Source organism: Gobius niger, assembly GCF_951799975.1.
Source record: "Gobius niger genome assembly, chromosome: 19".
Taxonomy (NCBI): domain Eukaryota; kingdom Metazoa; phylum Chordata; class Actinopteri; order Gobiiformes; family Gobiidae; genus Gobius; species Gobius niger.
The window spans coordinates 5,798,018-5,815,243 of NC_136870.1; the positions used below are offsets into that span (position 1 = coordinate 5,798,018).

The 17,226-nt window shown below is 41.8% G+C and overlaps 1 protein-coding gene across 1 annotated transcript in view; it reads left to right on the forward strand.

The window, feature by feature from the left end:
* The first annotated feature begins 3,548 nt into the window (after positions 1–3,548).
* Positions 3,549–17,226, forward strand: part of fdxr (ferredoxin reductase) — a 14,480-nt gene continuing 802 nt past the window's right edge. Inside the window, exons 1-6 of the mRNA XM_079576820.1 lie at positions 3,549–3,892; positions 8,149–8,261; positions 11,484–11,579; positions 13,703–13,825; positions 14,949–15,062; positions 15,156–15,257. Of these exons, the coding sequence (XP_079432946.1) occupies positions 3,814–3,892; positions 8,149–8,261; positions 11,484–11,579; positions 13,703–13,825; positions 14,949–15,062; positions 15,156–15,257 (627 nt within the window). The 5' untranslated portion in view covers positions 3,549–3,813. The remainder of the gene's footprint in view (positions 3,893–8,148; positions 8,262–11,483; positions 11,580–13,702; positions 13,826–14,948; positions 15,063–15,155; positions 15,258–17,226) is intronic.

Here is a 17,226-nt window from a genome sequence, read left to right on the forward strand (position 1 = left end):
AGGAAAGTGTAAAACAAACATCGTATTGTGTGTGACCCATGGACTATACTGTATACTATGTACTGTTTACCGTATACACAGCAATAAAGAAGCCTGCATTTGAATGATGGGGTCTGAACTATGAAACTATTATACCATAAGTCTAAATTTCACACCAAGCTGTTTTACAAGTCACTGAATAAGTAAATAGACCAAATACATCAGAATGTCATTCATAACTGTGCATTTTACAGAGCCCATAAAGACTCTCTGTCAGCTTTTATACCACAATGTTCCGTCATGGACACGTGCATTGTGTTTTGTGTGGTGTTGTGCACTTCGCTCCAAACACTCTGGTCCACCTGCTGATGTCATGGGTTGGAACCATCCCTCTCCGAGACGTGCATTACTGTGTTTTTAAAAGCCTCTACGTCTTTGGGAAAAACACCAAACTGAGATGAAAAAAACTGTCTATTTTCAATGAGAACGCTGCCACCACATCAGACACCACTGAGGCCATGCATTTCAGCATCAAATACTAAGTCTAAGGAATATTAATACGCCAGAGAAACATCTAAGATTACGACCAAAAACCTACACAGAAAAATATAGAAATAATTGATCTACAAATGATTTTCAAATAAGTTAAAGGGAACTCATTGAAATACTTTGAAATTAATGATTTCAAAGTATTTCAATGAGTTCAAAATGTTTCAGTATCATGCAGAAAATCAACGTGAGCGAAGTTACCATATATGGTTCCTTGACCTAAACTGCTAAAAAAATAAATCTGTAATCGAAGTTACCATATTTAGTTCATTGCCCTTTAAAGGGTAAAAAATACAAAGGTTTATATACAAAATACACATAAAGAACTTTCAGGTCTTGGGGTGCTGGTATTCAGGAGACGGTGTGTTTTGTGATAATGAAGCCATCCATCCATTATCTTCCACTTGTCCATTGCCGGGTCGTGGGGGCAGCTGAGCTGCCCAAATCACATTGCACCAGCCCCTTACGGCTCCTCCTGCAGGTGGTGGGTCCACGGAAGGACGGCCTCACGATTCAAACCAGGCCTGTTGGTCTCTCACAAGGGGCTTCTGAATCGCTCTTCGTCTGACCCGTCACCTAGGACCTGTTTGCCCTGGGAGACCCTACCAGGGGCATGAAGCCCCCAACAACAGAGACCCCAGGATCATTCGGGCGCTCAAACCCCTCCACCACGTTAAGGTGGCGGTTCCAGGAGGGGGTGATAATGAAGCCTCAGCGCAAATTCAACCTGGGAGACGTACCTGCAGCCTTCATTCATCGCCTCATCAACAGCAACCTTCACTAATCATCCAATCACGGCCCGAGCTCAAGCCGCACCTTCACGTCAGCCAATCATTGCAGCTGCTTATTCCTGCTTCAGCCATTCATCGGCCAGGGTCCCTTTCTTAAGCCTGCCGGTCACTCACCGACCATTTCCCAGCCGCACTGCAACCCTCCTCCGCCCCTCCTCCACCTGGCCTCTCCTCAGACCTGCTCATCGGGTCGACGGCCGCCCCCGGTCTCGTCCTACCACCACCAGTGTCCGGGCTCCGGGGGGAGATTCTGGCCATCATCCATCGATGCCATGTATTCCATATCGTTGATGCAATCTTCCGCCGGGGAATGAGCCTCAATAATAATAATAATAATTAACCGTTAATTTGTAATGCACTTTACATGAAAATCTCAAAGTGCTACAACACAAGTGAAAACTAACAACAATAAAAGCACACAAGAATGGGGTTAAAATGTTAAAAAGGGAACAGAAAAGTCTTGAGTCCTCTTCTGAAAGTCTCCAGAGACTGTGGGGCCCTCAGGTGTGGTGGTAGGGCGTTCCACAATTTAGGAGCAGCCGCCTGGAACGCTCTGTCACCCATTGTCCGGAGTTTTGTTTTGGGGACAGAGAGAAGGTTGGTGTCTGTGGACCGAAGTGTTCTGGTTATGGGAGGAGGAGTGAGGAGTTCAAGTGAGATAGTCCGGGGCGTGTCCATGGATGCATTGATAGGTGAGCAGACCGATCGGAAGCCAGAGGAGGTCACGGAGGACGGGGGTAATGTACTGGTGCTTAGGCATCCTCGTCAGGATCCTGGCTGTGGTGTTCTGAATGTGCTGAAGCTTTTTTGCCGGGATCCCGACGAGGAGGGCATTGCAGCAGTCCAGTCTGGAGGAGACAAAGGCATGAACTAGTGTTTCAGCGTCAGAGGGGGAGAGACTGGGGCGGAGTTTGGAGATGTTTTTGAGATGGAAAAAGGAGATTCTACAGAGATTTTGTATGTGGCGTTCAAATGACAAAAGGGGGTCAAAAGTGCATGCCTTTTTCATGCTCTAATTTCATTCATTTCAATACGTCCTCCAAAACTAAAACATATATTACTCTTGTTATTCACCAATAAAATGTGTGAGTTTCATCAGCTTACAATGGTTAGTTTTCAAGTTATGTAAAAAATATACCATGAATTTAAACACATTTGGGACACATTTAAGACTTAAAAAAAAACAAAAAAACGTTTAAAAAGTTTAGAGCATGACCAGTCTCTGCTGATTGGTCAAATGCCACAGTAGTAGGATCTGTGGTGTAGGGTGATCTCTTCTGATTGGCTGAGAGAGGACGCTTCTTTACCTCACTGATGTGCAGCAGGGAGGCCATATGTACAGTGTGTGGAAATGACCCAAAATACTCACTTGCCCTATAAAGGGTTAACGAGTTTGGTAGATTAAACTTGTTTGAGCGTTAAAGTCTAATGTCATGTGGAATTACGAATAAGATAAGATATATGTTATTATCTGTCCCTGAAAATTGACAAAAAATGTGTCTTTGACAGGCTCAAAAACATGCACACACACTTCCAAAAAAGCCCAAGGCACATTTAAAATCAACATAACAATAATGAACAGGACTATTATTTGTGGCTGTTCATACTACTCCAAGAAGTACAGTAACCTCAAAACACTACTCTGTAATCTATCTTACACTCCATCCTTAGACCAGGGGTTCTCAACCTGGGGGTCTGGACCCCCAAGGGGGTCGTGAGACAGATTTGGGGGGTCACCAGAGCATATAGATAAAAATATATATTCTTATTATGGTATTGTAGCATGTATGCTATTTTACCAGGGTGCTATTATTTGTTCTAAATTTGATTAATTTTAATTTAGCCATTGCTTTTTCTTTGTTTTTTAAGAATTATATAGGTTATTATCCCTGTTTTTTCCATGGTCTGACCCGGGCGGGGGTCATGATCTTAATGAACTGTTATAATGGGGGTCGCGGCTCCAAAAGGTTGAGAACCACTGCCTTAGACAACCATTATTATTACTATTATTATTATTATTATTATTATTGTTATTATTATTATCATTATTATTATCATTATTATTATTGTTATTATTATTATTATTATTATTATTATTATCATTATGACTATTATTATGTTTATTATTTTTATTATTATTAATTTTATTTTACCTAATGACAACTAGGAACTAATCACACTTCGACTTCACACTTTCTCCACGGACCACTTTAGCTGCTGCACCGTGCCGCTGTCAAAACAGTGCACCAAACACCGAAATAAAAGTGCATTTTTGTTCTTTTCATTGACTCAAACTTACCTCGAGCTGGGGCCGAGTTTACTGCGGCTTCGGGGGGAAAGATTAACGCGTTTCACCTTGACGTTCTGCCTGTTTTTGGCTCAAGGCTGAAGCTGCAGCCGCGATGTGGGACTAAAGGTTATCATCATCTACCCGGACGAGGAAGAGGATCGCAAAACAGGACAAAACAAGGATTAAAAAAGTTAGGAAAGGAGCATGAGGGTGCACAAGGTGTTATCCGGCTTCAACGCGTGGAGTGCGAGGAAAACGACGTGGATCCATGGGGCTCAGAATGGTAAGGCTCTGCAGAGGTATTACACTGACTATTCTTTCTCATTTTTATGCCAAAATATACAGGGGGTACTTTACACTTTTATGAAGATCCTTTGAAAGCAACATGTGGGACTATGGCACGTAATAATAGTGTAATGTGCTCTAGAATACATTAGAGCCATTAGATCATCATTATTCTCATGTACACATTCAATCTAGTTTATAATGAGCAAAGAAATGTCATGGTTGTTGATGGTGACCAGTTTATTGGTTCATATTTCAGTCTCAAATGGATGATTAGCCCAAATCTGAGCTCTATTCTGAAGATTGAGGGAGAGCGGGGAGGGTTGGGTCACATAAGACATTTCTTAGCTTTGCTGCCAAGGCTTTCAACATTTTGGGACTAAGTCTGCACACTCGAAACGGAATAAATCAATTTAGATTATTGCAATAACAAGGGGAGCGTTGGGCCACTATTCCTTAAGGATTTACGCACTAGCATTTATCTATGAAGATGTATAAGGATGATTGATATCTTATACTAATAGTGTTACAATATTGAAACATGACGCAGGTCCTTCACACTGACAGTCCCGCCTACAGATAAAGGGGAACAGCCGGAGAACAGCCGGCTCTGGATTCAGGAGGTCTTCCTTGTCTGGGTTTGCAAACAAAAGATCCACAACAGACCATCCACCACTTCTTCAATCCCTACTTCACCGAAACATACCTCATTGAAGACATCGTTGTCTTCTGTGTGACCCAACGCTCAACACAACTTTTGACCCAACGCTTCCTAGTCAGCTCTTTTTGATGTCTTCACCTACAAAAAAACACATGGCACGTAAGCAAAGATGAATTAGTCTTAGTCTATTCACCCCTTAACTCCCACCTGAACCGAGCACATTTTCTTTACCCCAGTCCAAAAGCTTCTGGAAAAAAAAGCTGTGAAAATAGCAACAAAACTGAGACGAAAACAATGATGGAAATGTGACAAAAAAGGGAGAAAACATTGACAAAAAAATGATGAAAAATTGATGAAAAAGTGGCAAAAATGTCGCAAAAATGTCACAAAAAAGTGACAAAAATTTGATAAAAAATGACAAAAAATTGATTGAAAAATGGACAAAAAAATTACAAAAAAAATGACAAAAAAATGATCAAAATTGACAAAAAAATTACAAAAATGTGACAAAAAATGACAAAAAAGTTACAAAAATGAGTTGAATACCCAACAAAAAAATGATGAAAAAATGACATAAAAAATGTAGTATTTTTGATGAAAACCTACTTTGATTTTATATTTAGGGTCTGTAGTGTTTTGTACATTGTAAATTTCATTAATAGAGCCTTCAAAAAACATTTCCCTTTTGTTTACTCCATCAACACATCCTCAAACAGCAACACTTAAGCTATAATGTGATTAGAAAAAAGGAAAAAAAAAAAAATTCCTACACCATTCACAGCCAAGCGATTAATCGATTAATCATAAAAATAATTGATAGATTAATCGATTACAATATAATCGTTAGTTGCAGCCCTAGAAATAAAAAACATTTAAAAAAAAAAGTGATGACAACACAGCAACAACATGAGGGGGAAAAAATGGATCAGTTTTGTAGGTCTTGGCTTTCAAATGAGGTGTTACACTGGCTTTACCCCAGTCCAAAAGCTTCTGGAAAAAAAAGCTGTGAAAATAGCAACAAAACTGAGACGAAAACAATGATGGAAATGTGACAAAAAAGTGAGAAAACATTGACAAAAAAATGACAAAAAAATGACGAAAAATGGATGAAAAAGTGGCAAAAATGTCGCAAAAATGTCACAAAAAAGTTACAAAAATGAGTTGAATACCCAACAAAAAAATGATGGAAAAAAAATCTGTTGACGTGAGGAAAAAGATCCTCTCGGTTCAGGCGGGAGTTAAGAGGTTAATGTGAAGCACTTTGGGCAGCCATGGTTGTTGTAAATGTGCCATAGAAATAAAGTTGACCTTGACCTTCAGATTGTGCCGATTGAGATGATGAGAAATGAGAGTCAAGTTCTTCAGTGTGAACGCAAAAGTTTACAAAAATGTGTTTGCGTTTTTTGGCTCTGGTTTACTCTCCTTTCAGGCAGCTGAGTCGAGCATCCCTGAACAGTCAGTGACGTCCTGACTCTGTGACCATGACCTAATGTCACTGTTATATCTCATACCTGCAACCACACTATGTTGATGACAGACACTCACCCAAAACAAGTGAAAAATCTGACATGTGTTGTCTTTGTAATTAGGTTCATGTTTGGTTCACGCTGTACATTTTTAATAAGTTCATATGCAGTAACACTTAAGAGAAAACCTAAACATGAGCTGCTAATTTACTGCAAGAGTCTGGCCTGGCCAACTAGACCACGCTTTTCCTTTCTTTCTTCTGTTTCGAACAGAAACAAAAAGCAGGTGTGGCCGGCTGGCTGGACAGCTTTTACAAGAAATCCTTCTGGAGACATATTATTATATTTTTGCAATGTGTTTGATTCATTGTCTACAGCTAATGTAGGCTATGTTATTTATTCACAGTGAATGACCTAAGTGTGCATGATAATACGCCTGACAGCCTAATAATAATAATAATAGTGGCTCGGATTATGACGGACTTCAGGTTCATTAAAGACTCCGGCCTTAGACAAACATGGGCGATTTGTTTGTCCACATTTTTTCCTACGCAGAACACGTATAAAGAATATTCAGGACCTGTGTAGGTTAAAAATGTTTTTAGGATTTTATTAGGATGTTTTTTTATGATTTTATATTTCTCAATGTCCAAAATGTATCCAAATTAAAGGTGATAAATGCATAAATGTTTTTAATATAATTTTTTTGTTGTTTTCAGAAGGTTCACTCCAGTCTCAAAAAAGTTAGAATAAAATGAATAGTTACATTTTCTGGCAGTTATTTAACCTCTTAACACGCACCTGAACCGAGCATGTTTTCTTGTTTGGCATTACCCAAATCTAAAAGCGTCAAATAAGGAGATGAAAAGGAGGATGAAAAACGCTGCAAAAACACAGCAAAAAAGCAACAAAAGAGGAACAAAAAAGTGACTAAAAGGCGATGAAAAAACATTTTTTTTAAAAAGTGATGAAACTCAATAAAAAAGCGCCAAATAAAACCCATATGAAAGTGACAAAAAAAGTGACAAAAACCTAACAAGAAAGTGATTTTGAAAAAAAGTGGGGGGAAAATGCAACAAAAGAGCAGCAAAAAAGTGACAAAAAGGTGCTGAAATAAATAGGGCTGAAACGACTAATCGATTAATCGACGACTAATCGATTATTGAAAGAGTCGACAACTATTTTAGTAATTGATTAATCGTTTTCTGGTTCACACAGACTCAAATAGAGCAAAAATGACATAAAAAATGTTGTATTTTTGATGAAAACCTACTTTGATTTTATATTTAGGGTCTGTAGTGTTTTGTACATTGTAAATTTCATTAATAGAGCCTTCAAAAAACATTTCCCTTTAGTTTACTCCATCAACACATCCTCAAGCAGCGCCACTTAAGCTATAATGTGATAAAAAAAAATGTGAAAAATAAAATTTTCCTACACCATTCACAGCCAAGCGATTAATCGATTAATTGTAAAAATAATTGATAGATTAATTGATTACAAAATAATCGTTAGTTGCAGCCCTAGAAATAAAAAAACATTAAAAAAAAGTGATGACAACACAGCAACAACATGAGGGGGAAAAAAATGATCAGTTTTGTAGGTCTTGGCTTTCAAATGAGGTGTTACACTGGCCTATAGGTTGCAAGAAGCTTTTAGATTTGGGTAAAGCCAAACAGGAGAAAATGCACTCGCTCAAGGCAGGGGTTAAGAGGTTAATAGTCTGGGCTTTCCCGGGTTAACCTCAACCCCCACCTGTTTGGCTTCATCCAAGCTTAAAAAAAAAGCTACAAAAACAAGGATGAAAATGCCATAAAAAAGTGGCAGAAGCGTGCCGGAAAAGCAACAAAAGTGCGACAAAAACCCGACAAAAACGCTTCAACAATGTGACAAAGAAATCACTTTTGTAGGCCTTTGCTTTCAAATGTGGGATTACACTCTCCTGCTCTCCGGTCAAGAAGCTTTTAGATTTGGTTAATGCGGAACTGGAGAAAATGCGCTCTGTATTTTACACCCTGTTACATGACTTTTTTTCCCCCTCCCATTTAAACTTGTTTTTTGTGTTGCTTTCAGATTAGCATGTCTTGACTTGTCCCCAACTGTTTGTGCTTTCTGGGCCCCGTGCAGGTGCCAGTAGGTGTGGCAGAGCGGCCCTGTCCTCCGTCTCCTCTCCGGGGCCGCGAGTGTGCGTGGTGGGAGGCGGCCCGGCCGGTTTTTACACAGCGCAGCATCTCATAAAGGTACTTTCCGCAGCACTGGAGGAGGAGCTCACGACACTGACTTTGACTCACGGTTTGCGAACATATCTCAAAATGAAAAAGCCTTCAAGAGGGGGTATTATGCTTTTTTCAGTCTATATCACACTACAATGATGACAAACCTTCTGTTGGTCTGTAAATGCAGTAAATTAGAATAACTGCCTTGTATAAAATTGCTCTCTCAAAATGTCTGTAGTGAATGTCTTGAAATAGGCCTCTGTCTCTTTAAGAACCTCTGACCCTTTCAGACACGCCCCCTCCACACGCTGTCTGTGGCATCAGTGGGGAGGGGGCTCTGCTGAGGAGCAGTGGTTGGTTACTCGGCTGGTGACGAAAGCTCGGAGGCGTCTCCAGGAGGTGGGGGCGTTCCTAGGAGGACTCAGGAAAACCTATCCCTAAAATGGCCGCCATCAGAGTTTTTACAGATTACTCAAAAATACGTGAATGTGCCAAGGCAACACTTCAGGCATGTTTTTAATGAGGGAATGACATAATAACATGATGTAAAGCTTGAAAAAGTCGATTTTGCATAATACCCCCCCTTTAACTGAGCACATTTTCCCCAATTCGGCTCTCCTCAAATGTAAAACCGTCTTGACTGGAGTTTACAGCCTATAGGTCAGTGCCTCATTTGAAAGCTAAGGCCTAAAAAACTCATCTAAGATTTTTTTTCTCTCGCCGTTGCTGCATTGTTATCACTTTTTTTTTTACACTTTTTTTGTTTTGTTTTAACCCTAACCGATAATTGAAAATTGTAGTTTAGCAAATAAATATATTTTTTGGTAGTTTTTCACTTGGAAAATGTGCAAGTTGAATTTTCCCACCTCCTGTGAAAGCATCCTCAGTGGACCACCGAGCTGGATTGTCGTGAGATCTGAATTTTCACTCAAATCCATCTTAAAGGGTTGAAAATGATGCATTTGGGCTCAGTTCGTGTACTTTTGCGTTCCGTATATCTTTGATTTCAAAAGGAAAATGCAAAATCGAGAATTGCGGTTTTTACTTATTCTGCACTGTTGCAATATAAAAAAAGTAAAATTTTTACTAGTGTTTCATAATCGACTCTGCTGAAAAAGAAAATACAATAATGAAGTTTTTATTGATTACATTGAATCCTTTTCTACGTCAATTCAAACAGCATAAACAAAAGTTTCGTACGTCTAAGTGTTTTGGCTACGAGATAAACTCCTGGCAGGCTGTGGCTGCGTGAGAGCCTTAAAAGTGTCACTGTGGTTCCAGACTGGCAGACCACAGACGCCTAAGGCGTGTCAAAGCATGGACTCGGTGTGTTTGTGCATAACAGAAGGCTTTCCTGCTACCTTGGGCTAAAAGAAAATCTGCATAAATATTGTGCTCCTTATGAATTTCCATGTTTTACAAATTGTAGATTTGTTGGCGCAGAGTGGCCTATCCCTGAGTGACGCGTAATTGCAGACTGAATCATTTGCATCTATAGTAGCCCACACAGTACAGAGACCGGTGTTTATTTTTGTCAACACTTAAATATTACTGTTGGTGCAAAGCCAAAAAATCAGCCACAATCCATTCACAGCGAAACCCAGCTCTGACCTCGCTCGGACGCCTGGACACTCCACAGACACGCGCCATTGAGGTCGCTGCCATCCGTTTACGCACAATAATTGACTGTTCTATAGTTCTAAAGTTATTTACATATAACGGTTGTGAGGAAGCTGGCCACGAGGGGTCGAAATGGGCAGGCAGACTTAACAAAGGTAGAGTTCTCACCAGACATTTATTACTCACGCAAAAGGAACTTTGTATGTGACACACAGATGTCACACACAAAATGGCCCCCAGTGACTAGAAGCAGTCAGGTTTTATACCTCCCCTAATGGGAACGGACCTCCCATAGGTTAGTACCATTAGTTCATTGAGTTCCAACAATAGCTTTATCTGGCAAGTGATCCTTGTACATAAAATGTTTAGGGACAAAATGATAAGTGTTCAAAACAACAAAGATACAAATCAAAATCATACACAAAAGGAAACACAAAGCAAAGTTTAACCAGTTTCCCCCTGCCACATGGTCCAGCCCAAGATTTTAAAATGGCCGACACAGACCACGCCCCTTCGAGACGCTTTTAGATTTGGGTAAGGCTGAACTGGAGAATGCACTTGTTTAATGCGGAGGGTAAGAGGTTAACAAATGCTCACCAAATAAAGATACAAAAACAGGGAGAAGGATAGACTTAATTTTTTTTTACATTTGTACATATTTTGGCAAAGCTAACAATAATCAGGGGCAGACTGGCCATATGTCCATTCTGGTAGAGCACAGAAGGGCCACGTCCCACCTTAACCGAGCTTTACCCAAATCTAAAAGCTAAAAAGAAAAGCATCAAAATAGCGTCAAAAAAGAGGATGAAAAGAAAACAAAAATGTGCCGTAAAAGCAAAATGTGATGAAAAGTCAGCAAAAACACCACAAAGCAACGGAAAAGGCAACAAAAAGGCCACAAAAAAGTAATGAAAAAACAACAAAAACATGACAAAAACACAACAAAAAATTATAGAAAAATGTGACAAAAACACAACAAAAAGCCACAAAAAAGTAATGAAAAAACAACAAAAATATGACAAAAAATGTGGCGACTTTAACAAAAAGTTACAATCACTTTTGTAGGTCTCAGCTTTCAAATGAGGTGTTGCACTGTTGCTCTCCAGTCGAGAAGCTTTTAGATTTGGGCAAAGCCAAACTGGAGAAAATGCGCTCCGTTAAGGCGGGGGGGTAAGTGCACATTTACGCTCATTTGGGCCAGGCCGGTCAGAGTCCAGGGCTGTTTTTCAGTCCCAGTCCGCCCCTGACAATAATGCTAACGTTAGCTTCATGTTACATGCTAATGCTAGCCTTTTCACTTCTGCTGGACAATTTGCAATCATACAACATCCATATGGACCCGATTTGGACTTCCATAACTTCCATCTCCCTCGCTAGGCCACACCCCCCTAGTATGACACCTTACCGCCTGTGTCTATCCCCCCCAAAAATCCGTCCTCTTCCCGAACGATTTCAACCGGAGCCTTTCTATATCAATATTACTGCCGATGTAAATAAAAGTCATACAGAACGTCTTTGTGGATCTCAGTTATCAGAATGGAGCCGCTTTTATGGGCATGTGTACTACGACTGCAAGAGCTGATCATTTTTTGAAGAAAATCCTTTTTGTCCTTTGTGTCCCCCCAGGCCCGTCAGGATATCCAAGTGGACATCTATGAGCGTCTTCCTGTCCCCTTTGGCCTGGTTAGGTTCGGAGTGGCCCCTGATCACCCGGAAGTCAAGGTACACGTGCTTGTGCTTATCTTATCGCGCCGTGTTAATCTACTCCGTTTACAGCAGCCAGCCACAACAGTAGTTTATTGGTGTAAAGTATAGTGGAGTCTGTGAGCAGGTCTGACCCGAGAGGTTGTTCAGCGTGAACACAAAGCAGGAGATGTCGCAAGCTTCTGTTGCGATTATGTAATGTGACAAAAATAGGTTAAAATTTTCCACTACTGGCTCAGGTGTGAAAAAATACCTGGAAACTTGGCAGGCCAGCGCAAAGTCAACGGCGGTTATGGGGCATGAGCTTGTGCAGCGCTATGAGCAACCAGATGACCAGACTCTAAGTCAGTCTTTTAGTTTTAGTCACATTGTAATTATTTCTAAATGTTTAGCTTTAGTCATCTTTTAGTCTGCCGAAAACTCAGAAGGTTTAGTTTCAGTTTCATTATGAAAAGTGACTAAGTGTCAGTATTTCCACAAATGTGTTTTGATAGGCTAAGTAGTACTGAGTCAAATGGCGCCGCAGAAGTGTCATTGTGAACATTACTTTTCCCAGAGGTCATGTTGCCGTCTGCACATTCGTTCATCAACACACATTTCGCTTTTATTCTCTTCTGTATTTTATTCGGTATTATAACGGTCCTGAGTAAAGATAAAGTCCCTGTTTGATCGCTGTCAGTTGCGCTCAGACCATGGAGCTATAAGCACAGACTGTACGAGGGGGAGAGAGGGGCGCAGCCTGCAGCAGGTGAGTCCACATGAGTCACATTTGGCGGGGGGTTCTCCCGCTCCACCCACAGGCTCTGGTTGTGAATGGTCTGACAAACCATCTCATTAGCGTAAACTATTAAACGTCTCGTCATGTTTTATCCCCAAAGAGCTCTTTTTTGTTTGTCGTCCTTATGTTATTATAAAAAGGTGCGTCGACGTGATAATATCATTATAGATTTCATTGACAAAAACAACACTGCACAAAGTAGAAGTCATTTGCTTTGCTGTCACAACTTTTACCTGACTTAAAGGGGCTAGATCACATATGTCAAAGTCAAGGCCCAAATCCGGCCCGCGAGAGGGTTTTTTCTGGCCCCTGGGATTATATAATTTTATTATTAGAACTGGCCCGCAGGTCACTGCACGCCAGCAGCATCCAGGTACTTTACACGCACCAACGCACTACATTTCCCACAATGCAACGGTGGCGCTCCGAGCGGGAGGCCACTTCCTTTCATTATTCATCAGCGGGCATTAGCATCACTTCAAAAGTCAACTCTCAGATAGTCTACCCTTAAAAATGGCAAAACGGAAGGTGGACACTGAGAACTGGACTTTTCTGTGTGACATCACGACTCATCTGAATAGTAGTATATTTTTAGGTTTTCAGTCTGTTTAATGGGGATCACTAGACTATATGCGGTCATTACATTTTTTCAATGAACATTCGATCAGTCCGGCCCTCGGCTTGTTCCTAAATTTTTCATTTGGCCCCCCATCCATTTGACTTTGACACCCCTGGGCTAGATGCAAGTTAGCCATTTTATACTCACTACTGCCACCTCAGGTCGTACGTGTAACCGCAGCTTCTATATTAACCTCTTACCACCCGCCTAAACCAAATGCATTCTGTCCGCTTTGGCTATTATAGGCCTGTGGAGGGTCTTTCATCTCCCCCTGGTGTCTCTGGCCAGAAAACCATGTTTGCAACTTGTCTGCCACCGGACCGGAGCCACCAATACACACTAATAGAATCACAAAGAAGAAGCTAACATGCTAACGGGCAAAGCTAACTGCGGGCTAACGTCACTTTAAACAGTATTTACAGCCAAGTTTGAGTGAAAAAAATTATTTCCATTGTATAATTGGATGCACAGTATCCCTCTCTCCCTTCACCTTTTCTGTAGCGTAGTATTTACTCTCCAAGACAATTAATAAGTTAAAAAATCGTAACTTGCTACTACACTTGCAGTTGCGCTTATGGCCTCTGGGGGCAAGAGTTACTTAGTACTGCTTTAAGCTCGTGCATGATGGCAATTCGAATTGATTTTTAAACTCTCTCTAGTCCCTTCAAACTACAAGTAATATTTTGCATGTTTTTGCTTTTCTTCTAACATGTTTTTGGTCCGGTTTTGCCCTCGTGTTTGTAGAACGTCATCAACACGTTCACCCAGACGGCCAAACAGTCCCGCTGCAGTTTCTACGGCAACGTGGACGTGGGCAGGGACATCAGCATGGAGGAGCTGCAGCAGGCCTACCACGCCGTAGTGCTGGTAACGACTTCCCGTACTCTCCAGTGCCACAAAGGCGGACATAAGACCCTAACCCTAATCTTCAGCCCTAGCCTAGCGTCTTAGGTCGTTTTTTTTTTTTTTTTTCATTTCATTTATTCATTTCAAGCAAACAGTGTGTCAAGAGCAAAAGAGAAAGTATACATTTAATAATAATTTATAAACTGATGCTTGAAATGGAGTGGGGAGGAGTAAAACTCATTAAACCCCACCCCGATCGGTCAAGAATTTCAAAAAGGTGCTTTGAACATGAACTGTGCATTATATTATTTTACAAGATAATGCATTTTTAGTCATTTTGATTCATTTAGATTCATTTAGAGAGGATTTGTGTGTTCTAGATTGGCAGCCTTGAGTTTAATTCGTACAGCTCTCTTCTGTAGCAAAAATAGTGACTGCAGTGGCGTGTCCAGACTTTTTTTTTCTAGGGTGGCCCGGGGGTGGCACTTGGTTTTCCTCGGGTGGCACCAGGACCGGCTAATATTTTCCACTACTTATAACGTTTTTATGGTTTTGTGGATTTGAAGCAGCACAACGTATACCAAATACCAAGTTGAAAATGTCAGGTTATTCAACAGCTTTAGGTCTAATTTTTACATTTATTTTTGTATGTTATGTGTTGAATATAAACCGAAAACAACAAAAAAGCAAAAGCAGCACAACAAAGTTTGGAACACATGCCATTTAATATGAGTAACATGAGGTAAAATCCCCAAAATCCAAGCTGTGCCACCACTAACTAATGCAAACACCACAACAAAATGGGTTGGATCACCCCTGGCCACCCCCTAGACACGCCACTGAGTTACTGTAATACATTTCTGTTATTATTGTCCCATACCTCGACACAGTAGGTTAGATATGGCTGAATTAAAGAGTACAAGGTATGGAGTGCATTATGATCACAGATATGTTTAACTACTACTATTTACAGCAAGACTTTTGAAGACTTTAGTAGTTAGACCCCTCCGGTGTTGAGAGGCATGTGATCCTTGTCCTAGTTTAGCAGTTCATATTCACCCGTCTCTGAAAATCCAGCCTCACTTCTTCAAATTGCAACTGAATATCTAGCCATGCTAATGCTAACCCTCGCTCCTGGTCGCAGAGCTATGGAGCAGAGGGGAACAGGGCGATGGGAGTGCCCGGAGAGGACCTGGCAGGAGTGTACTCTGCTAAGGACTTTGTGGGCTGGTACAACGGGTTGCCCAGCTGTGGACAGGTACAGCACGCTGGAGTTTGGGAAATACTTTTGGATGAGTATTGTTTTCGCTCTAATTTTGCCTCTGGTGCTTTTTTTTCCCCGCCCGAATAGCTAAGTCCAGACCTGAGCTGTGAAACGGCAGTGATCCTGGGCCAGGGCAATGTAGCGCTGGACGTAGCCCGCATTCTGCTGGCCCCCGTCGACATGTTAAAGGTGAGTAAACTATCGTTTCCATGGAGACTGACTCAACAACATAAGGGTTTAAATACTTTCGCTCCTCTTTCAAATGCTTTATTTTGATCACCCACTGGCATTAAGTCAACTGTGCCAAAATGAAGGCCTTAAAGTGATGTCTGTAAATTTAAAAGGTTTCATCCACCTTATTCCTCCGCCCCATGAGCCTTTGCGTGAAGTAGTATGACCGGGACCGCTGTTTGTTTGCTCTAATCCACTTTTTATGAACATTAGAGACGTAAACTATGTGGGAACATGAGCTGACACCGCTGAAGCAAAACTACGAGTCGCGATTGGCTTAAAATGGCACCGTCGGAAGAGTTTTCTGACCCGTGGGCGTGTTGGTTAAGTAGTCTCCAGTTAGCCTCTGTGGATATCTTCTAATTCTGCGATCTTTCACAAAGACTTTACTCAGATGTGGTACTTTAGGCCTAGAGAGTGGATCGTTTTTGTAGTGATTGGTCAAATATCCGTGATCTTCACATTTTCAGATTAAACTGAGCAGCAGTCTGTTTATGAAGCCTCATTACATGCACCGCTTTTACACAGAAACCCGCCATGTCTGTAGTTTCCTTAGGTCAAAGTTTTGACTCAAAGATTATCCGAAAATAATGCTCTTTCCATCCATCCATCCATCCATCCATCCATTTTCTTCCGCTTTATCCGGGGCTGGGTCGCAGGGGCAGCAGTCTCAGCAGAGATGCCCAGGGGACCCCGAGGCGACACCAGGCCAGCTCGGAGACATAGTCCCACCAGCGTGCCCTGGGTCTTCCACGAGGCCTCTTCCCACTAGGACATGCCTGGAACACCTCCCGCGGGAGGCGACCAGGAGGTATCCGGAACAGATGCCCTAGCCACCTCAGCTGGCTCCTTTCGACGTGAAGAAGCGACTCTACTCCGAGCTCCTCCCGTGTAACTGAGCTCCTCACCCGATCTCGAAGGGTCCCCACCGACCTTTTTCCGGTGGAGAACCATGGCCTCAGATTTGGAGGTGCTGATTCTCATCCCTCTCCCGCTCTTTCCATAATTAAGAAATTTAAAATGGCTTGTATTCAGACCCAGCTCAGCTTGTGTCGCCTCACGGGGCTCGGTCACTCGTACAGTGTGAGCAGGTCAGTCATGTGTGTTCTCGCTTTTTACAGTGAAACACCTCCATTGACTAAGGCTCTCCTCGTGTGAGAGTCAGTCGCAGTTAGCATGTTCAAAATCAGAAAATCGTCTTGAAATGTTGAAATACACCTCTATGTGAAACAAAAACTCACTCTGACAATCACTGGAAACAATGGTTCAGTGCGACTTCTGGCATCTCACTGGAAATGACTCCCATCCTCGTTTCTACATGAGCCACCCCAGGAATGAGGTGGATAGATTGGCCCTCATTTATCAAACTTGCGTACGGTGAAATCAGAGCGTATGTGGGGTGTACGAAAAATTCCCGCCTGTTTTGGCATTTATCAATCTGAGCGCACCGTACACTCGGCGTATGGTGCACTCAAATCCTACACCAAGTCAGGAGGTGGTGCACATGATACACCAAGTTTAACTAAACACTAAACAGCGCTGCAAAACAGTTTTTAGCAGCATGAATTGCATTGCCACACCGCATATCATCCACACTGATGATTTAAACATGAAACAAGGCTACAGTGTTAATGTTTATGGGCAGACTTGATTCAATGTTGCGCTGCATCGACGTGCTCCTCCACGTACGCCACGGGTCGAGCTCAGAGGCTCAGCCCGGACCCAGAGACACTAGAACCTGGACTGCGGGGATATTTTCTTTTTTAACAAAAAAGACCACTGCTGCTGATGCGCAAACTTTGGTGTGGATGTCTGCCCCGCCTCACATGCCGCTGCCGTCGGGACACCGAGACTCACCTGAGTCTTCGCGAGGCCCTGCTCCGTGTTCTGGCTGCTTTGAGCATCAAGTCTGTGGACCGTGTTCAGT